The sequence below is a fragment of the Metopolophium dirhodum genome, chromosome 1 (genome assembly GCF_019925205.1).
Source record: "Metopolophium dirhodum isolate CAU chromosome 1, ASM1992520v1, whole genome shotgun sequence".
NCBI classification, from domain to species: domain Eukaryota; kingdom Metazoa; phylum Arthropoda; class Insecta; order Hemiptera; family Aphididae; genus Metopolophium; species Metopolophium dirhodum.
Window position 1 is genome coordinate 144,394,503 of NC_083560.1, and position 25,651 is coordinate 144,420,153.

The 25,651-nt window shown below is 31.7% G+C and overlaps 2 protein-coding genes and 1 pseudogene across 2 annotated transcripts; 1 reads left to right on the plus strand and 2 right to left on the minus strand.

The window, feature by feature from the left end:
* The first annotated feature begins 5,600 nt into the window (after nucleotides 1-5,600).
* On the plus strand, nucleotides 5,601-8,065 carry LOC132933080 (52 kDa repressor of the inhibitor of the protein kinase-like). The gene is made up of 7 exons (XM_060999411.1): nucleotides 5,601-5,698; nucleotides 5,774-5,889; nucleotides 5,989-6,348; nucleotides 6,445-6,938; nucleotides 7,065-7,223; nucleotides 7,298-7,393; nucleotides 7,952-8,065. Exons 1-7 carry the CDS (start codon nucleotides 5,601-5,603, stop codon nucleotides 8,063-8,065), a joined length of 1,437 nt encoding a protein of 478 aa, XP_060855394.1.
* A 6,139-nt stretch (nucleotides 8,066-14,204) lies between these two features.
* LOC132933081 (uncharacterized) lies at nucleotides 14,205-14,850 on the minus strand (annotated as a pseudogene).
* A 7,858-nt stretch (nucleotides 14,851-22,708) lies between these two features.
* LOC132933083 (uncharacterized) lies at nucleotides 22,709-24,310 on the minus strand. The gene has a single exon (XM_060999412.1). It carries the CDS (start codon nucleotides 24,308-24,310, stop codon nucleotides 22,709-22,711), a length of 1,602 nt encoding a protein of 533 aa, XP_060855395.1.
* Between the last annotated feature and the right edge of the window lie 1,341 nt (nucleotides 24,311-25,651).

Here is a 25,651-nt window from a genome sequence, read left to right on the forward strand (position 1 = left end):
GACAGATACGAATGCATTCCACAAAAATTTGCTGGTTTGTGATTCAACTTTAAGCATATTATGTTTAATACTAAAATATTAATAATAAAAACTTCTTATATTCATTTAAAAACTTTCAGAATCATATGAGGTAGCAAAGAAAAAATTATCTACGTTTTGTAATACTAGTACAACCGAGGTGGAAAATGTGGATAAACCTAGAAAACGCAAAAAAAACAGTTCTTTGATTCTTCTAACAAGAACGATGGAGATACAAGGGATATTGATTTAAGTCAAAGCTCGAGTAAAAGTAAGTTCAGAAACGTGTAATCAGTTGTTTTTAAAACTTAATTATTAACAAAATCAAAATAAGTTATGTTAATACATGTATATATTTAAAAAGTTACACATATAATGCATGCTTACTACTCAGATTGATTTTTTGATGACACAACATTCAGTTTTATAAATGTATTAATTTTAATATTTTTCTGGTATAAAATTAAAAAATATTTAAAAATTAAAAGTTGTTACTCATTTGGGGTAAAATCAAGGTGATAAATATCATACTACTGAAGTAACCAAGATTTAGCTATTTGAAAATAATTATATTCCAAAAAAGTTAATACTTTTTAAAAAAATGAGTGGTATTTAATTAAAAAATCACCTTGTATATTTTTTATTATGTTTGTTTAATAAAATATTATTGATTATTTACAGCATAACTTTTAGATAATAATTCATTTAATTGTAATCTAGGATTAAAAAAGAAAAATAAACAAATCGATTCAGACGGAAGTGATTCAATACTTCATCGGAATTACTATGTATCGTCCTTGCATTTGAACAAAGCTCCAAAACCTTCTGGTATTTCTATAATTTAGTTTTGTATTGAATTTTTTTTTTTTTAAAGACTAAAAAGGGCCGTTCTTATTGTGTCTGGTTAAGTGCTGGTAAGCACTATAACTGGTAGAATTTAACTTGCAGATAACCACCATGGTACAATTAGTGCTAACCGCACTATACAACACATTTTAAAAACGGTTTTAAGCATTAAAATGTTAACTAATACTCTCATGAATCATGGCTGTCAACAAGACTAAAAAATGTTCATATAAGCGTTAATATTGAGTTCTAAATTCTAGTTTTCTGATCATGTTGTTTATGTATAATGGATAAATGTATTTGCAATTGTCTGAAGTCTTAATCGTCGAAAAATTATATTTTTTTTTAATTTGAAATGATGTACCCCAACAATGAATAATGTTAATATTAACGTAATAATTTAGTTCTAAATTCTAGTTTTTCTGATCATCTAGATAATGTATAGTGGATAAATGTATTTGCAATTTTCTGAAGTCTTAATCGTCAAGAAATTATATTTATTTTTAATTTGAAACGACAACTAATCTATCTATAGGTGACTAATGTATTTGCAATTGACTAAAGTCTCATTCATCAACTTATTATGTTTTTTATAAATTTGAAATTATGTAACCCATAGTCCCTAGTCCAAAGGCTGTCATACGATATTAATACAAAATAAGAAGAACTTGTTTAATTTTCCTAAATGTAATGTTTATGTTTATTTATGTTTTATTTATTTCAAAGCTATTAATAGTAATGATAATAATAATAATAATTATAGTGATAATAGAATTATTAGGTACTACAAATTACTACAACTGAATTTATTTTTAGGCTTATTTGATATGTGCAGGAGTAAAGAAAACTCACCTGATATAGTGGAGCAATCAAACATAAATTATGATGAAGAAAATTCTGAACAATATACTGGTAAACTTGATTATATATATATATATATATTAATAATTATCATAATAATATTCTTATGTTAAACAGTATTGTCCCAAAATTTACAACAAAATTTAACAAATACAAATCCAACATCTATATCAAGTGATAATAATATGATGGATAAAATGCAATGTGTCTGTCATACAGTAATGAAAGGTAATAAAAATGATTGAATTAGTTGAATCAATAAATCTTCTGGACCTTATTTTTGTATTAGAATATAATTTGTATACAATGAAAACTAATTCAGTTGTTTTGACTTTATTTGAATAATACAAATACACAATACACAATACCTTCAATTTTAATGTAAATTTAATATAATATACTACTAATAATCATATTGTATTATAATTTTATTGTAATAAATATAATATTTTTTTAAAAATCATATGTATGTGATATTTACAATATTATATTTAATTTTGAATTACTTGATTTGAAGAAATTATAGCTCTATTGTATAGTTAAAAATTAAAATAATCAAGTAGGAAGTAGATGACTCTGCTGTCTGTTAAGTATTTTGGGACGATTTTGAGGAATTGGTTGAGATGAATCAATTGCAAGGCTGATTGGGTGGTTACTTAAGGGTTTGTGGTTACAAGTGTAAAATTTTGTGGTAGATTCTGCAATTTTTTTATTTGTTTGTCTGTGTGAAAACATAATAAATTATATTCATAATAATTCATAACTAAGAAAAAACAAAGAATTGCTAAATACATTTTCTGCTCTGTTTAGAATTTTAAAAAATTGTAGATTATTGCATTTTCAGTGTTTAATCAAATGGTTTCCCTTCAAAAGGATGTAAATGTTATAAAAATTGATGTGATGAAAAATCAAAATTTAATAGCAGAAGTAATTGACAGACAAAACCACCAAACAACTCAAAATCAAACAGTTGAAAACATAACTCGGTCATTATTGATTTACATTAATATTAAAACATGATTTTTAAGATTATATATAAATACTAATATATTTATATATTTTTTTTTTTTTAAGGCCTTTGCCATAGAACAAATCCTTTCCCATTCTTCTCTATTCTCCGCTACTTCCTTCCAGTCCCTGTGATCATATTCCGCTCCGCCAGCACTTAGGAAATCTTTTTTTATTCCATCTTTCCAGTGTAGCCTTGGTCTACCCAGTGGTCTTTTTCTCTTTGGGTTTTCTTGGAGTACCCTTTGAACCATTAAATCTTGCTTCCTAACTGCGTGTCCTGCCCATTCCAACTTACTCCGTTTGATCTCGTTCATAATATTTGGTCTATTGAAAAGCTCCGTCAGTTCTTGATTATGTCTTTTTCTCCATCCTTGAAGCTCTTGATCATATATAGGTCCATATATTTTACGAAGTACCTTCCTCTCAAAAACTGCTAATCTTTCCTCCTCAGTCTTTCGTAACGTCCAACATTGTGAACCATACATGACTATTGGTCGTATGATTGTCAAATACAGCTGAGTTTTAACCTCTTTTGACATGACTTTCGACCTTAGTAGTTTGCCTAGTGCATAGAAGCATTTATTTCCCATTTTTATTCTTTGTTGAATTTCAATTTGACATTCATTCTTCTGCGTTACAATCGTGCCCAGGTATTTAAAATCTTCTACTCCTTTGAACTCGTACTGGCCAACTGTTATGGTTTCGGTTTCCTGAAGGTTATCTAGTTCCCTACTAACTTTCATGTACTGCGTTTTCTCTATGTTGAGATGTAGCCCTACCTTCTTTGCCGATTCTATTAACCTGCCGCATAAACCTACCACTTTATGTTCGTCTTCTCCTAGCAAGACTATATCGTCTACATAGGCGAGCAGACTGAAGCAAGTTCTATCCATTCTTACTCCTTCATCTCTTCCAATATTTATTTCTCGGACCACCTTCTCTAATACTAAATTAAAGAGTACTGGCGACAAGGCAATATATTTATATATATAACTAAATATTAATTATCTACTACAATACTTCTATATAAATAAAAAGTGCATTATATTCTACATTTTCTACTGACACCTATTTATGAATCTATTTAAATTTTGAATTTGAATCCATGTAAATTGTAATATTAAAAATGTACATAATATAAAGTTACTACCTAAATATAAACATTGCTTTTACATTTTTATCCACAAATTTAATACTTAAGTACATGTATATGATATACGTATCATATCTCAAATTTGAAATTCATACTACTATTATACTACTAGTATACGTATTTTAAACGTAATTTATATGTTGCTGCCTACACCAAATATACTCGTATATAAACTAAATATACACGTGATATTTACATGTTAATCTACGAAATTTATACTAAAATACACGTATATGATATACGTATCATATCCCAAATTCATACTTCTATTATATACGTGTTTTAAACGTAATTTATACGTTGCTGGCTGTACCAAATATACTCGTATATAACTGATTATAAACATGGTTTTTGCCACTAATATATACGTATTTATACGTATTTAACGTTGAATATACGTTAGAATTTACGTTTATTACACACATAATATACGTTGAATATCTATCTTTTGACCCAAAAATATCCATGATTTCTACCTATCATCAACTAAATATATTCGTTTATTATACGTAACTTAGGTTATTCATATCCGTATATTGTTTAATATATGTATATTTGTTTACTGGGTTACGTTAAGTTATACGATGGAACAAAAAAGGAAAAACACTTTTGCATCTTATTTTGTCAAAAAAAAACAATTCATGTGATAAAATTGTAGTTGATGATCATACCAAGGTGAGAATGACTAAATTATACCTACTCAATAATCTATTTTCTAATTGCTTGGATGTGATTATTATTTATTAGATAATAGATTAATGAATGTTTTTTCCAGGAAATTACTAAGTTGATACATGATACTTCTTTAAATAAGGCAAGAATTTAATAACAATTAATGCAATTAATATACTTAGGTAATACAATATTGTAGTATAAGTACATTATCAATTAAATTATTCAAATTGAGACAGTATGTATGAGTATGAGCTTATATGAGTTAGGTATTGTCTACTGGTGTCTGGCTTACAAATGTAACAAATACATTTTTGACTTTATATTTATTATTTGATTTAGAAATTTGTACTTTAATTTGAAAATGTAATTATTGCACATTCATACCTATGTAGTATGTAATAAGTAATAACCTATTTATTTGTATTGTAAATTACATATTTTTAAGATTGACAGCTTAAACACACTTCATTGCTTCAATGATATTGGTTACTTTGTGAACCAAATTTATTTGTCTGATGCTGATAAATATTTAGTAAGCTTGCTTTAAAATTCTCTAAAAAATTAAAACTACTAGGTACTACCCTAGTTGGTAGTCTTTAATAAAAAAAATAATTACACAAATATAAACAGTTACAATTTTATTTTATTATAAAATAAAATTGTAACTGTTTATATAATAATGTTTATATTATAAGCGTCTTATTTTTGTAGATACTTACAAATTTGTGGGTACCACCTTCAAATTATACTTTTCCATTGAGTCAAAAAAAATGAAAAGCGTAAGCTGCAATTTCAATTTAAATGGCTTTTGGAATTTAATTGGTTAGCTTACTCAGAAGCGAAAGGTGGAGCATTTTGCAAGTATTGCACGATTTTTGTAAAAGTTGGTGGAAAAAATAGGCAACCTTTAGGAAATTTTGTGAAAACACCTTTTGATGCATGGAAAAAGGCAAAACAGGTTATTATCTTATTTCATTTATACTTGTCGTAAAAATAAAATATGCATTGCATTTAGGCCTTTCGTGAACATTCAGAAATGATCTACCATACATCCTCTACTCTGGATGCAGATCATTTTTTAAAGGTGTACTCCAAACTTGAACCAACAATAATAAACCGAATGGATTCTAGTAGGTATGTCATATAATTTAATTGATGATAATTGATGATGTATAGATAATTAATTATATTTGTAAATGTCTAAATTAGAGTAGAGCAAATCAAAGAAAATAGAAAACTTCTTATTCCCATAATTGAATGTATTATTTTATGTGGCCGCCAGGAAATTGCCTTACGAGGTCATAGGGATGCTGGCAATATTTTTAGTTAGTAAATTTTATCTAAGATTATTAATAATATTAATAACCCTGTATGTTTCAGTTTGAATATGTTAATTTTATTTTTATTTTTAAATTGTATTACAGCTTATGACACAGCTAATCAGGGAAACTTCAGGTCAATTTTGTTGTATAGAAGTAACGGTGATGAACATTTAACCAGCATACTTCAAACACCTGGTCGTAATAAATATATTACACCACAAATACAAAACGAAATTATTTCATCTTGTGGAAATATAATATTACAAACCATCTTAAAAAAAGTTAATGACTCTCAGTGCTTCTCGGTTTTAGCTGATGAAACCACAGATATATCTGTGACTGAACAGCTTGCTCTGTGTGTTAGGTATATTGATAAAGAAAACAATGTTAATGAAAGCTTTCTTAAGTTCATTCAAGTGCATAGCTTATCTGGAAAAAACTTGGCAGATTCTATTTTGAATGGTAAATTGTATTTGGGATTTGAGTTCATAGTATACCTATTACCTACTTAATGTTCTAATTTACTAAAATGTTACTGTTTTACAATTTTATATATAGGTTTAATAAGTTGTGGAATAGATTGTGATTTTTTGTATGGGCAGGGTTATGACGGAGCAAGTAACATGTCTGGTCAATTTCAGGGTGTACAAGCACATATAAGATCCAAATACCCTAAAGCACTTTATGTGCATTGTGCAGCCCACTCTCTAAATTTAGCAGTTTCAACTGCTAGTAATATTAAGCCAGTTAGAAACTGCTTAGGAATTATTGAAAAATTATATGTATTTTTCAATACTCCGAAACGAAATGCAGTACTTTTGTCAGCTATTGAAAATAGCAATACTGATCAAAAAGTTAAGACACTTAAAAGGTTATGTGCAACGCGCTGGGTACAGAGGTATGATTCTGTTCATGATTTTATTGAACTTTTTGAATTTGTAGTAAACGCTTTAGAGTGTATAACTGAATGGAATGATTCTTCAGCTACAGATGCAACATTACTTTTAAAATCATTTGACTCAGAATTCATTATTTCTGTTAATATTGTTCAGGTAAAAAAAAAAATATTTTATTTATAAGTATTTAAAATGAGACATTATTTTGGTAGTTTAACCTTGGTACCTAACTTTATAATAACATAAGCTTTAAATTAATTTTATTTTTCATAATTTTTTTAGCTTATGTTTTCATTCGGATTACCCTTATGTAAACAATTGCAAAAAATAAATATTGATTTAAAGGAAGCTATCAATTTAGCACAAGACACTGTTGATGAATTTAAGACAATTAGAAATAATTGTGATGATGAATTTAATAACATATTTTCAAAAGCAAAGGTAAATATACAGCGCATTTGTTTAATGTTTATGGTATCTACTATGTGTTTTATTTTATAATCGTTTTTTTATAGAAAATGGCTGATAAGGTAGAGGTAGAGTTAAAATATAAAAGATTGGGGAAAAGACAAACCAATCGAGCTAACCCATTAACTGATCAAACCATAAGTGTAAATGATTATTTTAAAATAACTGTGTTTGTTCCATACATTGATTTTTAGTAAGTCAATTAACTGAGCGATTTTTATCACATTCCAAAGTATTTAATGGTAAAAATTCTAAAATATTTTTGAAATTGTAAATTTACTAATAATATTTTTTTATCAGGTTTTGGATGTTTGTTTTCAAGTAATGAGCATTTCACAGAAGATCATCAATTACATTTTACGCAGTTAGTTGAATTTTATTCTCCTCAGGTAGACAAAAATAATTCATAAACAGAGTTAAGACTTTGGTGAACAAAACTCAGGAGAACTAGCTGTATACCTAAAACTGGGATTGATGCACTTACAGAATGCAACAAAGAGATATACCCTAACATTTATTTATTATTAAAAATATTGTGTACATTACCCGTATCTAACCACTACTCCTGAACGTATGTTTTCAGCTCTAAAAAGAGTTAAAACATACCTACGGAATACTATGACTGAAGTAAGTTGCTCTTAAAATTTGATTTATATTTCAAATTAATAATACTGACAATTAATTATTTAAATCATTTTTAGGATAGGTTAAATGGGTTAAGTATGTTGGCGGTCCATAGAGACATTAAAGTTAGTCCTGAAGATGTATTAGATGATATTGCTAAAAGACCAAGAAAATTGGATCTAGTTTTGTAAAATTATTCAAGCTACCTAAAAATATCATAAATACTTAAATTGTATATTGTATAATATATTAATATAGTTATAAAATAAATAATTTTCTAATAAATTGTATTTGTTAATAACTATAATAAAAAAAAAATTTGTTCTGGTGGGGTGATGGGGGGGGGGGTTACTGTATGAGGTGTACAGATAATGCTAAAACCTATTATCCCCCCCCAAACCAAATTCCTAATTACGCCACTGTATAAGACTTATTAGTAGTAAGTTTTTGTAGTCAAGAACCTTATTGAATTTTGACAAAGTTGATGATAAAAAATTATATCAGTTAAGTTAAGTTAATAGTAAATAAACAATATACTAAATAATAAAATGCTTAACTCAGTTAATTAATTAATTTTTTATCACCACCAAGGTGTGAGTTAAAACTGTACTATTGATATGCACATAGCTAATAAAAATTAAATAACATAATATAAGGAATAAAATTATATATTTTATAATATATTATGTATTATATTGTTTTATTAAGTCTTATATGCCATGTACATAATATGCATGGGGGGGGGGGGGGGTGTGTGTGCTGTACCTTCTCGTGGTCCCCCCTGTCTAGTAGTGTTGTTAATACCTGTAAATCTGAATGCCTACGCCCTAAGATATCACAATTATGACAACACGAAGCCAAACAGCACAAACCAGGCGGCCGAACGTCGAAAGACCTCCCGGCCTTATTGGTGAAAATAGCCCTTTTCAGGGCTACCCAACTGACGATCGTGGAACACATGTGGTAAATCGAAAAAAAAAACTCAACAAAAAAATGTACAAAAAATCCAAAAAACACAAAAAAATACATGACAATCAGCCACGCTGTGATACTGCAGGTACTAGAACGGTAGAGAACAATTTCAAGATAGCCCAGATTAACGTGGAAGGCTTGACTCGAGCCAAGGCTGACATTTTGGGAAAAAGATTTGCCGACATGGACGTATTGGTGTTACAAGAGACCCACATACCTGATGGTGAAACGAACCGCCTAAAAATAAATGGTTTCAATCTGGTGCATCACATTGGTCATAATAAACACGGTTTAGCAACATACGTAAGCCAAAACAAATCGTTCCTAGACATTGAACAAGTGACCAGTAACGAACATGCGGCTGGTATCCGCATTGGTAACCTAACCATCTTTAACGTCTATAAACCCCCTCCCAGCAAGTGGGCTGCTGCCGTTTTACCAGTCAGTGAACACCCTGTAATATACATCGGAGATTTTAACTCCCAAAATACTGAGTGGGGATACTCCACCAACAATGAGGAAGGTGAAAGACTTTCGGACTGGGCAGCAATTAACCACCTTAAACTGATCTACGATGCCAAACAAGGAGGCACTTTTAAATCTGGTAGATGGGGCACGACGACGTCGCCGGATCTCTGTTTCGTGTCCGAGGACTCTAAAGGGCTACCCCTAACTGTAAACAGAGAAATCAAAAACTCTTTCCCAAGAAGCCAACACTTGCCAATCACCGTGACCATCGGTCTTATAATCCCAACCATAGACAAACCTTCTATGCCTCGATGGAACCTGCGCAAAGCAGCATGGCTAGAATTTTCAAAATACGTTGATGATAACATCAACCGTATTGACCCCATTCCGGACAACTATGGCAGATTCATCAAATTAATAAAGACAGCTGCGAAGAAATCGATACCTAGAGGCCATAGACATAACTATACCCCCTGCTGGACTAAGGAATGCGAAGATCTACTAAAAGAATATGAAAGGGATGGAAATGAAATAAATGCCGACAAACTCATCGCCCTACTTGACGAGGAGCGAAGGAACAGATGGACACAGGCTATGAATGAGATGGATTTCACCCACTCGAGTAGGGAAAGTTGGTCTCTACTAAGGAAACTGGGGGCAGCTCAAACCTCATGGAAAGCTAGCAAAGTTTCACCAAACTCCATCTCAACCATTCTTCATAAGACCGCTAATATAAAACCCAAAAAACCCGATAAGATGAAGGTGAAAGCCGATTACAAGGAAGAGCTTCAATTATGTGCAGAGAAATCCGAAAACATGAAGGACTTTGGAGTGGAGGAAGTGGAGGCTGCCCTAAGACTCCTAAAAAACGGTAAAGCTGCAGGCGAAGATGGTATACTTCCGGAATTCCTTAAACACATGGGCATTAAAGGGAAATTTTGGCTAACAAGACTTTTTTCAACAGTAAAAAATAACAATACTCTACCAAAACAATGGCGGGAAGCTAAATTAGTTGCAATATTAAAACCTGGTAAGCCTGATGATGACCCAAAAAGCTACAGACCGATCTCACTGTTATCCGTTGTATACAAGTTATTTGAAAGAGTACTCCTAGTAAGAATCCAAACGAAAATCGAAGAACACCTACCAGCAGAACAGGCGGGATTCAGACAGGGAAGAAGCTGCAGTGAACAAGTACTATCACTGACGACGTTTATAGAAAACGGGTTTCAAAAGAAACTAAAAACGGGAGCTGTTTTCCTAGATCTGTCTTGCGCCTACGATACGGTGTGGAAACGTGGTTTACTTTTGAAGTTAGCCAAAATTCTAAGATGTAAAACAGCATTGCGACTAATTGACAATATATTGTCAGACAGAAAATTTAGAGTACACCTAAATGGAAAGGTAAGCAAATACAAATTCTTTCAAAATGGTCTCCCTCAGGGCTCAGTACTCTCCCCCATCCTGTTTAATGCCTACACAGCAGATATCACAAATACCTCGTCACGCAAGTTCATATACGCGGATGACGTGGGGTTAGCAGCTCAAGCTGAATCATTTGAAAAGGTTGAGGATATTTTAAACGAAGACCTAGTAAAAGTACAGAAATACTTCAAATCCTGGTTCCTCACTCTTAACCCCAATAAAACCACATCCATAGCGTTCCACTTGAGCAACAGAGATGCTAACAGAAAACTTAACTTGACAGTTCAAGGAACCAAACTAATGAATGACGATGCTCCAAAATATCTTGGGATCAAACTGGACAGAACGTTAACCTACAACCAACACCTCGAAGATGTAAAAAATAAACTGAAAACAAGGAATAATATTATTAGTAAACTTGCCGGAACAAGCTGGGGCTGCCGAGCAAATGTACTACGCATATCGGCCCTAGCCTTGGTATACAGTGTCGCGGAATATTGCTCCCCCGTTTGGGAGAGAAGTGCACATACAAAAAAAGGTTGACACCCAGTTAAATAATACTATGCGAATCATCACAGGCTGTGTCCGGGCTACCAACCTACAGTGGCTTCCAGTCCTTTCGAACGTAGCTCCCCCGGCGATTCGAAGGCATCTCTCAACTGTCAAACTGTCACAGAAAATCAATAAATTAGTGAATCTCCCTGTATATAACGACATAAACAACGCACCATCTAAAAGATTAAGATCAAGAAACCCAATCTGGTCAATAGAAAATAGTTGTGATATGTGGAAACAACACTGGGAAAAAAGTAATGCAATAAATAGACATCTGATAAGCGACTCAACCCAAAGAGTTCCAGGATTTGACGGCCCGAGAGCCTTGTGGACCAACCTAAACAGGATACGAACGGAGCAGGGTAATTGTAAATACCTTCTACATAAGTGGAAGTTAAAAAACTCTCCCTTATGCGACTGCGGGCAAATACGATCCATCAAACACATTGTGGAGGAATGTCCTCAAACTAAATACAAGGGAGGAATAGAGGGACTTCACAAGGGCGATGACGAAGCAATGGATTGGCTGTCTAAGACCAATGTTCGCCTTTAAATATATTATGAGCTCTTCTTATTATTATTATCTTTGTTATTGTTAATTTTATTTATTAGTTTATTAGCTTATTGTAAATCTATCTACTCTAGTACTCGTTACTTTGCTAATTTAATGTTTAATGTTTATTTAGTTTTATTTTATGTTTATTTAATTTTGCTTTTCACCAATAAACCTACGCCATATGCAAGAAAAAAAAATAATATGCATATTAAACATAGTATAGTTATAATTAGGGCACGGATGATGTTGCATTTGCAACTTTTTTTCTACTTTTTCAATTAATTGCTAAGTAAGTTTTAAATACGTTTCATGTAAGTACGAATTCAAATCTAAAAGTTTTAAGTGCAATTTTTTGCAATTTTTGGGATTTTTTCAATTGTATTGCAATTTTGTCGAATTTACTCATTTATACAACTATTTTAGCAATATTTTACATTTTTACACATAACGGTCGTATGGATAAGATTATACCATAATATCTGCAGCCATAAAACCCAATTAGTAGTATAGTATACACTACACAGTAATAGTGGTATCTTATCGAAATAAAGATAAAATCAAGTCGATAGGTATTCAATATAATACAAAAATAATTTGTGAAATGTGACTGACTGTATAATCTGTACTTCAGTCACTCCGTGAATTTTGAACGATTGTGTTGTTACAGTGTTAAATATGCCGAAAATTAAACCAACTATTTCTACCGTTGTTAAAAATTACGTGTTAGAATTTGGAGAAGATGTGTTTTCGTGTGGTGAATCTGTACTTTTTTGTAAATTGTGTGAAACAAAAGTAAGTGCTGAACGGAGGTATACAGTTACACACCATATTGAAACTGCAAAGCATAAACGGGCAGTTAATCGAAAAAATAACACCAAAACCTCTACATCCCAACTTCAAGTAACGTCATTTTCCAAAAAATCAACATTTAATAAAGATTTGTGTAAGGCAATGTTATCCGTCAATATTCCATTACATAAAATCAAAACGAAGATTTTCGTTTATTTTTGGAAACATATATGAAAAGAGACATTCCGAATGAATCTACATTGCGTAAAAAATACGTGAACGGAGTGTACTCAGATACGTTAAATAAAATAAGAGACAATATAAAGAGAAACAAAATTTGGGTCTCAATAGATGAGACCACAGATGTTAATGGGAGATATGTGGCTAACGTTGTGTTCTGAACACTCTAAACTGACCAACCAGGAAAAGTGTATTTATTAAATACAGAAGTTCTCGATAAAGCAAATTATTCAACAATTACCAAATTATTCGATGTGCAATGATAATATAATAAATTTATAATGGCATGATTGTAATGTAATATATATATATTTTTTAATTATTTAGAATTTTAGATTATAATTTATAACAGTAAACTTAAAACATTTATAACAAAACGTTGTTATTTTTTAGTGCATTTTTAATATTTTAAGTGCAATTTTTGGTATTTTTTAGTGCAATACTGCAATCAGTTTTACTATTTTTTTAGTACTACAACATCCGTGCCCTAGTTATAATATAAATACAAACAATAATAACACATTTCTTTGCAAGAATTAAGGCCGGGCGCACACTGATAGAGCAAAACTGTTCCGAGCTATAGTCCGGCTGCCGGTAGAACGCTACTCGCTTGCGCATCCAAATGATCGAGCTCCGCGGTTTCATACCCAAATTTATCCTACTCTACCACCTAGTCGCCGCCGTAAATTCCCCCACTCAGTACGCAACGACCGGTGGCTAATTTCACAGCCGCCGCCGCTGAGCAGCAAACGGTGGTTGTATACACCTGCACAAGTAACACACTATGAAAAAAATAATACCCAGTGTCAGGTGTACCTAATCGCAATACGAGTTTTTATTGTCTTTTGCGTATTCGTTAATCACGTATTTGTCGTATGTATCTTTTAATTTTCTCACTTCTTTCATTAAATCATTTTTGCAAATCGGATGGGTAACAATTTCACCTCTGCTCTCAATCCAATCTACGATTTTTTGTTTTTTCCAAGACTTGTTTGGTATTTTACATTTCTTCACCGAGTGACACGAGGCATCATTCATCACAATTATGGCATTTTCTTTTAATAATGGCAGAATACGTACAAACCATTCATAGAATGTATCACCATTCATTTCATCATGGTAGTCTGTAGAATTGGTTTTCGATTCAAAACATAAAAGGCCCCCCGGAATAAAACCATCTGACGACCCGATGTGTAAAACGATTAGACGCTTACCTTTTCCGGAGGGTTCCTTTTGTCCTGTAGTTAGAGAATGCAACACGTGATGATTTGACCGTCGTGTCGAGCCATGTTCTGCTGTGTGTCTCGCCTGCGTTAACCCATGTCTCATCTAAATAGTATATCGGTCTGTTTTGTGCTCTGTAATGCTTTATTTTGGTTAAAAAATTTCGGCGCCAAGTTATTAAATCCTCTTTCGAGAAGTGCGCTATTACGATTTTTTTTCAGGTATTCAAATTGCAAATCTTTTAACACTGCCTGGAATGACGTACGTTTCATATTAGGCAATGTTTCATCCTCATTAATGGCTACCAACATTTTTTTATTTGTTGGTACTTCACGGTTCCTCCAAAAATTGTGAATTTTTTGCATAATTGCGTTTTTATCAAATTCGTCTATTTTTTCAATTATTGTAGGTCTAAATCTTTCCTTGGAAGGCGATTAAACTGTACCTTGACTTTTGTACTCCGACAATGTGGTTTGTATTGTACGTTGTCCAATACCCGACGATTTTGAAATTTCTAATAACATTTGTTTGTAGGTCAATCGGGGGCTGTCTGGATTTTCAGACTGTTTTTCAACGAAATATTTGTACAGATTAATAACAATTTTCCTTTGACCAGTCCCAATATACTAAAGAAAAAATATATATTTAAAAATTAAAAATTTTCAATAAGAAAATAGTAATATAAACACTTACTTTTCCTCGTGGATTTTTTTTAGCTGGAGACACAGTTACATGTTCGTTGTCCATGTTTTATTTTTTAAAAAACGTAAAAAATAAAAATAACGGTTTGCTAAAACACGCGAAAACTGTGTAAAAAACTGTGTGTCCGAAAAAACAAAAATGTTGTGTATCGTGTATGTATTCAATAACGTAAAATATCGGAAACACTATGAAACGCTCTGTAAACAAATACTGTCACCGTTTCCCGGTCGGCGGCGGCGTCGGTGGGCGGCAGCAGATGCGCGACGGTGGCGGTGACAGCGTCGGCGGCCAGCGTTTTGGATGGTTCAGTGGTGGGAATGCGCGAGAACGGAGGAATTTTTGTCATCGCCCAGTAGCGTTCTACCGGCGGCCGGACTATAGTCGAAACATTTTGTTCCAAACAGCTCCGGAAAAATTTCATTCATACTGACAAAACAAAACCGAACAAGACAAAATAATTTCCGATTCGTTTTTTGTTTTATACACCAGTCGTTGAGTTCTGATGAAGATGATGTTGTTATACCGCTTTTGTGGCGATTTTTGTTAAATAGTGAAATAAATGAAAATAATCGTAAACGTAAAATTTGGGTGCACGAAATAAATAAAAACGTACATAAAATAATACAATTTTTAACTTTTTGGCTGAATTGCGTAAAGATGAGTTAAAATTTAAAAATTTCACTCGCATGAGTTCAACTTTTGACTTTATATTAAATGAAATTGGTGAGGTAATACGATCACAAGACACAAATTTTCGTCAAAGTATAGCTCCTGCTGAAAAATTGTTAGTAACCTTGAGGTGAGTTCAAATAATAATACTATAATTATATACTAGAAATATTTATTAATCAAACTTTAGTAAGTAAGTGAAGTAAGTGAAAACCAAATTTGTACAATACAATTTATAATTTTTTTTTATATGGACGAATTAGGTATTTTTAAAGAATCCAATTTTGTAAAATGGATATCCGAGAGAAGTTCATGAATTATTTCAATTCAGACATTGGTTCAGTTCCATGGCAAAATATGTACAATTTATAAGTTTTAATATAATATTTCTTTAAATTTTAAAATTAAACAAATAAAATATTATAAAATTATAATACTATAAATAATTAAATAGCTCAAAAATGTAAATGTATAAGTAGTTTGACTATTGATTTAATTTTGATTTATATTACAGTTTTGAAATATAGAAATACACTACGTACTCATGTAAAAAGTAAAATTATTTTAAATTTAAATGTTTAACTAACCCGATGTTTCCATTTCTGTGCTGATTTCATTCCATAATCTGTCTTGGATGATTCTATTGCTATGCTCTTTATCGGTAAAATCGTAAATAGATTTTCTTAATAAAACAAGATTGATCAATTTCACTGGATCGCATCCCATATTAAAATAATTATGAAATATTTATGAAGTATAGTATTAAGTATAAAATCATAAAAATCTGCGAGTAAATTATACTGATGTACCTACTGATACACTAAACAGTATTATTAAATAAGTTTATTTTTCTGTAATTGAACAAAGTTAACAAAGAAATCGTTGATGATCCTGGTCAAACGTCTAATGATCAATTTCCCGCATCATCTTCAAATATGGTACCAAATACAACTCCAACTACAGCTATTCAAAATACAACTCTATCATCATTTTTCAAAATCCAACTTCATCAACATCTATTCAAAATTCAATAGTTCATATTCGCAAAAGAAAATAAACTAATATTTTAGAATACGTACCAAGAAAAGTGACATTCGACAACAAAAGAAAATTGACGATGTCCTTATCCAAACATCACTAAAGATTTTCAACCATTGAAGATGGTCGAAGACGAAGATTTTAGGCATTTTGTTCATCTGCTAAAACCTTCATATAAAATACCAAACCGCCATACATATATTTAATGGAACATAATTTAACAATATTTTAATAACATGTTACCGTTTCATATTTCCTAAAACATCTTAGAAACATGCTTCTATAATATGGAAGAAACTATTTATTTTCAATAATTGATAGAACATACGTTAACAAGGTGTTCAAAATATGATTTCATAACATATTTCCAAGAACACTTAAAACACATATGACTAAAATGTGCACATGTTCTGAATGCTGTGTGGGGCGTCCTGACCAGGGGCGTGCTCATACGCCAGGGGCGAGGAGTCCGGCCCTGTAGCTGGGGCCGTCCAAGAATTCAGCGACAGTACTCCCTGCTTGTCATAGGAGGTGACTAAAAGGGAACTGGCCAGACGGGGCCAGCATCTGGGACGCGAACACACCGAAACCTTCGGGGACTAGGGTGTTGGAGGTTCTGATTGCGGTCTCAAGAAGAGCGAGTTGATCGCCTCGGTGATGCCTCTGGGAGGCGTGTTAAAGGCTACCGAGCCTCTAACTCGGGGGTCATGACCGCCGCTGGTAAGGCCCCACCGTGAGCCCGTGATGCACGATCCGAATCTCGGTAGGACCACAGCTGAGGCTCTCAGCCGACGAAGCTCGGTCCGACCATCCCACCATTGATGGGCCCTCCTAACGGTGGTGTAAATGGTACTTCGGGACGTGGGGGAGCCCGACAGCGTTGAGCAATTTACGCCGTGCCCTCGTACGTTTCAACCAACCGCAGGAAACAGAACTATGCAAGGAAACAGAAAATCCAAGGACTCAAAGACAAGTTACCCGAGAAAATCTTCACTATAGAAGTGATGAGACCATAGAAAGCGCCAGAAAGTCAATCTGGTCGGATATCGTCAAGAAAAATTCAGCTCCTTAATTCACTGGGCAGAGAGTAATTCAGAAAGGAGACAATAAAATCATACGAATAGTAGCAGGGGATACATGCTCAGCACTTAAATCCATCACGGAGGAAAGATCTGATATTCAACTTCAACCGAGTAAACGTCCGATGATTTTGATCTACGATGTTGATAAAACACTCTGCCTGGAGGAGATTTCAGCAAATATACCATCACAAAACACGGGTCTGGGAAGCATGTTAGGCGCAACAGCTACAAATGCCATAATACCATAATTTAAAAGAGGACTAAGAGAAAAGGAAACAGTGTGGTTAGGCCTGGCATACATGCCAAACTGCTAACAGCAGGAAGAGTGTACATAGGCATGTCAAATTGCAGAATCTCGGAATATTTCGATTTTCAGAAATGTTTCACTTGTCTAAAGTATGGTCACTCAGAAAAATTCTGCAAGGAAACAACGGAGACGTGTGCCCACTGCGGAGCCAAAGGACACAAAGACACGGCTTGTAATAAAAAAGATGACCCTCCTGTTTGTGCAAACTGTAAGGGGAATCACGTAGCTCACTCCAAATTCTGCAGAGAAAGGAGAAAAGGAGAAAAGGAATTGACAATGTCGTAAGAACCACCTTTAAGAGGTTGGCATATTCCTGGACTAGACACTGTCCCGATTGGAACGATAATGGGAGGGGACTCCGATTCAGGTGCCGCTATCATTGTTTTTAATCCGGATTTGGAACTACTTCTAATCTATAAATTATCAGAAAATAACATAGTCGTCGCCACAGTTAAACAGAAAAACAGATAATTCAAAACTTTCATTTCGGCAAATTTTAAATTTACATAGCTATCTCAGAATTCATTATAAAATTGACTAACATATTGTCAATACTAGAATCTGGAACTATTACAAGAGTCGATTCTAACGCTCATTCAGACATGTGGCATAGCCAAGGAAAAAACAACATGTGACGTACCGAAGGTAGAAAGGTTGAGGAAATGATCAAAGACTTGTTCCTCATAGTACACAATAAACCTAATCAACCAAACATTTACAGCAGGACAGATATGGGTTCATCAAAAATCCAGTTTTTGAATCTTGCATGTACCTACCTATAATATATTATACATATAATACTATTTTATTATAAACATGGTTTCGGGAAATTATGTAATATACTTGTAGAATATTAGGTACTTGAATAATTTCCTTAAGTTGTCCAAACATGTTTCACATTCTATTTATATTTTATTTAAAAAAAAAAAATTTTAATTATATTTCCGTTTACAGTTGATGTCAATTGATGATAATTGCAGCATTGTGAAAAATGTGTCACCTTATAGAAGAAATAAATATACCCACACAGCACAAATATATTTGTTTAATGTTTATTTAACATTTAAAGTTAATTAAGCTCGTTTAATAAATATGAAAAATTGATTTAGTATATACTGTTTTAGGTTGGTAAAACACTGTATAAACATTAGTTGAACAGAAAAAAAATGTTGATATTAATTTTCAAAAAAACCTTTTATGAATATTTACAACCAATGTTGATTAAATGTTAATAATTTATGTATTTATTTAATCTTATAAATATTGAATCGACCTTGATGATAGGTTAATTATTGGCCACAGAGTGTTGGTTATAAATATAGGCCGTATACCTACAGCATAAAAACAAAGAAATAAGTTTTAAATTAATACATTATATTCTTTAATACTGCATTATATTAACCAATATCAAACGTACCTATGTTATTTGTATTAAATTAACTGTATTGGTGTCAGGGGTTAAAGTGGGAAAAAATTCCAGAGGGGACTAATGTCTCCACATGGTTTTAAGCGTTCCATTTATATAATTTTATGTATAATGTCTAATGTATAAAATCCCAATTTGTTCACCAATGAGTTGGTGAAATAAGTATACATAATTTTAGCACTTTCTAAAATGTAGCACTATTTGCATACCTATAAGTATTTACTATATTTCTTTGCATTTTTACTTGTTTTTTAAATCAATACATTTGTTTAAATTATGAATTAAATAAATTATACTTAGTGATAGGTATGTTTTTAAATTATAGTCTGTCACAGTTACGTGTCAATGTATCATAATTCGATTCAATTTCAACGAAATATAAATTGTTACACTGTTCACTGCAGCTGTGGTGTCGTCTTGATTAAGTTTAGGTAATTAATTAATTATTTTTATAGCCCTTCAAGATTCCAATTTTCGGAAACCTATGTATTTTAACGAGTCTTAAACGATGGTTTAAACCATCGAGTTTAAACCACCGAGCCACCAATTTGAAAAAACATCGTACAGTGATGCGGTGCTAGCGGCACTCGTCGCTACGCTCCTCGGCGCCGTCGCTCCGCTCTGCAAATCGAAAACATCCCCCGATTTGCTGTGCAACACCTCCCCAAATGGGTCACAGGGTTGAGAAAATTGCATTTTTATTGCACCGAGCCACCGAGCGGGGTCACTCGCTCACTACACTCGCTCGGACAATTAAAATCGAATCCTCCACGCGGCATTATAGTAGTGTTGCGCGCATGCGTATAAACGTAAAATCGTTAACTTTGGGAGGCTATAACTTCCAAAATAATGGTTTCCGCAAATTTCTTTTTACACCATCGTTTAAGACTCGTTAAAATACATAGGTTTCCGAAAAAAAAATCGAAAAATTCAAGTGGCCGCTAAACTAGAATTATGCCCGTAAAAATATGTAAGCTCTTTATACCTATTGTCTTGAGTTTTTCAAAGGGGGGGGGGGGGGGGTCCAAATTTTTTTTAACATGGAAAAAGTATACAATCAGTGGTTTGCACCTTAAGGATTTTAAATTCTGTCAATAAAATGTATGGGGTTCCAGACCCCCCCACCCTAGTTTACACCACTGATGTAGCAACATAATTATATAATATATAAATAAGGTATGTAATTATGTAAGGTGCATATAGTGTTTTCTGCACTTCGCGTCTCTGCGCTATCTTGGCCTCGGACGCACACGTTTCTATCAATAGATATGTATAATATTATTACAGAATAGATTAATCATTGATGATATTATTATAATTTAATATCAGACAAAATACGGAAAACCCCGGCGTCAATATAATTATGTAATAGGTACGTATATACATTATACGCGGCAATACCAACATATTTTCCTCATTGCCCATTGGATGTGCTGAACAATGAACTTATTGATAAAATATTTTATATCCCCGAGTCCGCGAGTAACGACAAACGAGAAACGACCGCTGTCACTGCGTTATGCACTTATGCCAGTAATAGCTGGTATACTGTATACGTTTTTGTTTTGTACGTCTTGTGTTTTTATGACTGTAGTTTGTGTAATTGTAGGCAGGTGACAACCATTTACTTATATTCAAGAAGAACTTTAAGCAGTCTGCACGAGTAACGGTAATTAATGCAATAAGTATTATATATATATAGGTACGCAGTAAGTACCTATACCTATACCTATGCTATTACTTATTTTTAATTAAGAGGACATTCGACAGGTAGGTATTTGTTTTATCCGTCTTACAAGTGCGGATAAGAGAATATTTCAAGCTCAGCAATTGTAAATTGTTTGTACATCTTAAATACTCATAACTCACTTTAAAATTAAAATATAATAAAAAGCCTATGAGATGCCCTAGATAATAATCTAACTTTTAAATTTTATAACAGGTCAATTCACTCTAATTTTTAAACTAATGGAGGTAAACGTGATCTGCTAAGTGTAAAATTTGCTACATGATACGCACTTATAAGACGGAGACAACAAATGCCTGTATAATGTTCTCTTAAGTACATATAAATACACTATATATACTTATAGTATACTATATAATATTATAAATAATAAAATACCTAAGAACATATTGTCTAAACCGAAATGTTAAAAACTGAAAATGTAGTCTATATTGCTAATGCCTAATACATAATAAGCAAAATTGGAGGAAATTATTCTTAAGATGTATATTTACAGTTTTATTTATTTCAAATAATATTTTGAATTTGTTGGTGAAATATCATGCAACATATGTTTTCAGATTCATTTATCCAGAAATATTCTTATGTTGGTTTCAAAGGTAAAAACAAATTTTCTGGACTGAACTGCTGCAAATTACTATTTGGTAAGAATGGCCTACAGATACTTATTTTGTCTGGTATAGTGCATCAATATATATTTATGAAATAATTTTATATGGTTTTTCTCCTACACGGCATGTCAGATAGTACTATTCCAACAAATAAGGATAATAATTTAAAAATCTAATTCATAAATTAATGTTTTTGCTTCCATCAAATTAATAATAATAATGTTACACATTTTTATAAAAAAGTATTTTGTTCATAGAAGCCATACGGAAAAATAAGAAATTTGAGTTATTGCCTGATATGGATATTTCATCAGCCGTTTCAAAGTGGATGGCCCAAGCTGCTAACCGTATTAAAAAAAAAGAAGAAAAAATTAATAACTAACATTATTATTTAATTTTATTTTAATTATTACATATTGAATGTACTTATATTGTAACATCTAACAGTTTCGTACTTATAAGTATAATTATTATGTTTTTTTTTTGTTTTATTATGATGGAAATGACTATAGTAAAATTTTTTTTATGGAAATTGGCCATGAATTTTCTTTTTAGTTTTGATTAACCCGGCGTTAGTCGCACTAGTGTATATTGCGTAGTTAGTCGCACCGCGGTCTTTTCGACCGCGTTATAATTTTCAAGTAAATAATTATAAAAAAACGTTGTTTTATAGGTATATGTTTAGTAATTTTATTGAAACAAATCAATTTTCATATAACTTTAATAACCTATGGTTTTATTTATAAAAAAAAAATCAAAACTGAAAGTTATTTCCTTGTACATAAATTAGGTACCTAATTTTAAAAAAGTAATGTATAAATTGTATTTAAATTTATATACTATATACTATGTATGTATGAGTTATTTAAATGAATAAATGAAATAAATAATAATAACATAAATAAATGAAAAATATAATAATTGTATTAATATTCTGAATTATCTGATGAATGTTGTGCATCTTCGCAACATTTCTGGCAATACGTTACGGTATGTTCCTTACAAATATAATTTTCACAGTTTTTACATTGCGTTTTTTGTTTTTCTATTTTTTTTTCGATCACAGTAGTAACATCTTCCTTCACGAGTTGGTCCAGCGTTAGGTTGTTCTATGTATTTTTCACGCAAAATTGAAGCAATTTTTCGTTTTACCTCTATTGGTAATGTCTTGATATTTATACGTTGTTGTAAGTAGCCCATTGTAAGTTGCTTACCAAGTGTTTGTAAGAACTCACGTCTATTTATATTACAATTATTGTTCGCTTTGTATATAAGTTGGCTATTAATTCCTGCGATATTCAAAAGACTGTAAAAAATTGTAAGAGGCCAACGACGGCTTATTCTCGCAACTGAATAGTCTTTTAGGTCATCAACTACATCTACACCACCTTTTGTCATGTTATAAAATGTAATAATTTCAGGTTTATTTAAATTGGAATCTATGGCATTATCATGGTGCATCGTAGACAGCAATAACACAATTTTACTTTTTTTGGGCACGTGGGAAACTAGTGTCATGTCTTTAGTAAATCCAAACATATTCGACTGTATAATTTTACCACGTGTATTACAAAAATTTGGAGGTATTTCCCTTTTGTTTTTTCTTATAGTCCCTACCATGGTTATTCTGTGTTTTTTCAGTAATTCAGTAGCTAGTGGTACTGAAGTAAACCAATTATCACATGTGACATTTCTCCCTGTTTTTGAAATTGGTTTTATGAGTCGCAATACAATTTCTTTCCCACTATTTACAACTTTATATGGTCCTTCTTCCTGCTGTCCACAATAAATTTCCATATTTAGGGTATAAAAAGTACGACTATCAACTAACGAGAATATTTTTATACCATATTTCGCTGGTTTATTTGCAATATATTGACGAAACCTACATTTTCCTCTGAACGACTCGAGCATTTCATCAACTGTTACATATTCACCAACTGTATAATATTTTTGACAACGATCAACAAAGCCATCAAAAATGTTTCTTACAGGAGCTAATCTATCGGTTTTTATCCGAGTATTTCTAGAATTGACGTCATCAAATCTCAAACATTGTAATATAAACCGAAATCTTCTTATATTCATAGTCGCGTGGAAATAATCGACACCTAATCCATCAGTCCTCCACAAATCACATAAATTTTGATGGGACGATCGTAAAGAACCAGATAAATATAGTAAACCTATTATTGCTTTCATCTCTATAATATCGGTATCTTTAGCATCTCTAACTCGTGAATAATGTTCTCTTATTTTTTGAATTTTTATGTTTGTAAAATTGACTATTTCTGATATTACCTCATCGGGAAAAAATAACTGCCAAGAATCAATTATAGTTTTTGAATTTTTTGCAACACCTTTGACACCTGGTAAATGAGTTACCAAATTATGTGACCTAGTTCTACTATTTGAAGGCGGCATTTGTGCTTTCCACTTAGTCCCATCCTTTCCTAAATAATTCTGATCACTAGATTCATTTTCATCACACGATAATCCAGACTCATCGGTACATGTATCATGTTCACTTTCCACGACAATATCAGAATCTAAGTCACTGTTACTAAAATCATCATCTGATAATATTTCCTCGTCTAAAGCATCAATTATAAATTGTTGATCCATATTACAATCAATAAAAAATTACAAATATTTTGAGTATGTAAAAAAATATGTAATACGCACTAGAAAATCACATGTATCGTGTGTCACGTCCAACTCATAAAAGAAAAATATAAACCTTATGTCTGTGTATGAACTAAAACTGATACTTTTGATAAGATAAATAAAAACCCGAAAATTATTTCTACCTTCATAACCAGACTGGCAATGTTAGTCGTAATAATAACCTAACCGGCAATGTTAGTTGTAATAATAAAGATAATAACATCATTAGTCGCGATTCGGTCGAAATGACCGCAATTTATGATATCTCACTTTTATCTTAGTTTATTTTATATATATGGAATTAAATGTACTTAGAATATTATTATATTATTTTAAATAACATTATTGAAAGGTATACTGAGTATCAATGGTTGAAATATAAAATATAAATGTTTTATTAAGCATGTAAAAAAAGTGCGGTCATTTTGACCATAGTGCGACTAACGCCGGGTTAATACACCCATATTGAGTATATCATTATCATATCATACTATTATAGTGAAATATAATGGTGTCTAAATAAAATATACAGCATGAAATCATTTTTTTTTTTGTTTTGGGTTACGAATGATGTATAAACAAATCATTGTTTTTTCATAAACTTATTCAAACATATTATTATATAAAATGTATATAATAAAATGTATACATATTATATTATACAAAGCTAGCCGTGTATATTGTAGCTAGGTAAGTAATATAAAATAGGAAGCTAAATTAAAAGATTATTTAAACATTGTGGACATGTATGGAGGAAAATATTCATGAAATATATGTAGGAATAATATTGGAGAAATATATTTCATAAAATATTTAAAACAAATTGTCACCAAATATTTCGGCAATATTGTAATTACATATCTTCAAAATATGTTAAATATATCATTGTAACAATGTGAATTTGAACATATTGTCTCAATGGTGGATTTTTCTGCCATTTGGTTATTGTGCAAACATGGTGAGAATATTTTAAACATCAGAAAATCGTCATAAACACATATTGTTGCAATGATAATCTGTTTTCAACAATATTTAATCAATATTACTGAAATATGATATTGCTATCTGGGTTATAATATTACTAACAGTGCCTTGTCTGCATTGTTAAAGTCTTTAAAATCACATAGGTGTTTTAGTAATATTCCAATAGATGCTAGAACTATACTAAAAAATAATAATTCTAAACTTCCAACGGAAATGCAATCTGTTCCCCCGGGGATTTATCATCATTTTGGTATAGCTAAAGGCATAAAATATTTGAGTAATTATGTGCAGTTCAATGATGAATCAATTAAAATA

Coding starts and splice junctions, on each gene's coding strand:
- LOC132933080 (XM_060999411.1), top strand. CDS start 5,601: ATGATCTACCATACATCCTCTACTCTGGATGCAGATCATTTTTTAAAG. Junction 6,939..7,064: donor TTTCTGTTAATATTGTTCAG/GTAAAAAAAAAA, acceptor TAATTTTTTTAG/CTTATGTTTTCATTCGGATT. Junction 7,394..7,951: donor TAACTGATCAAACCATAAGT/GTAAATGATTAT, acceptor AATCATTTTTAG/GATAGGTTAAATGGGTTAAG.
- LOC132933083 (XM_060999412.1), bottom strand. CDS start 24,310: ATGGATCAACAATTTATAATTGATGCTTTAGACGAGGAAATATTATCA.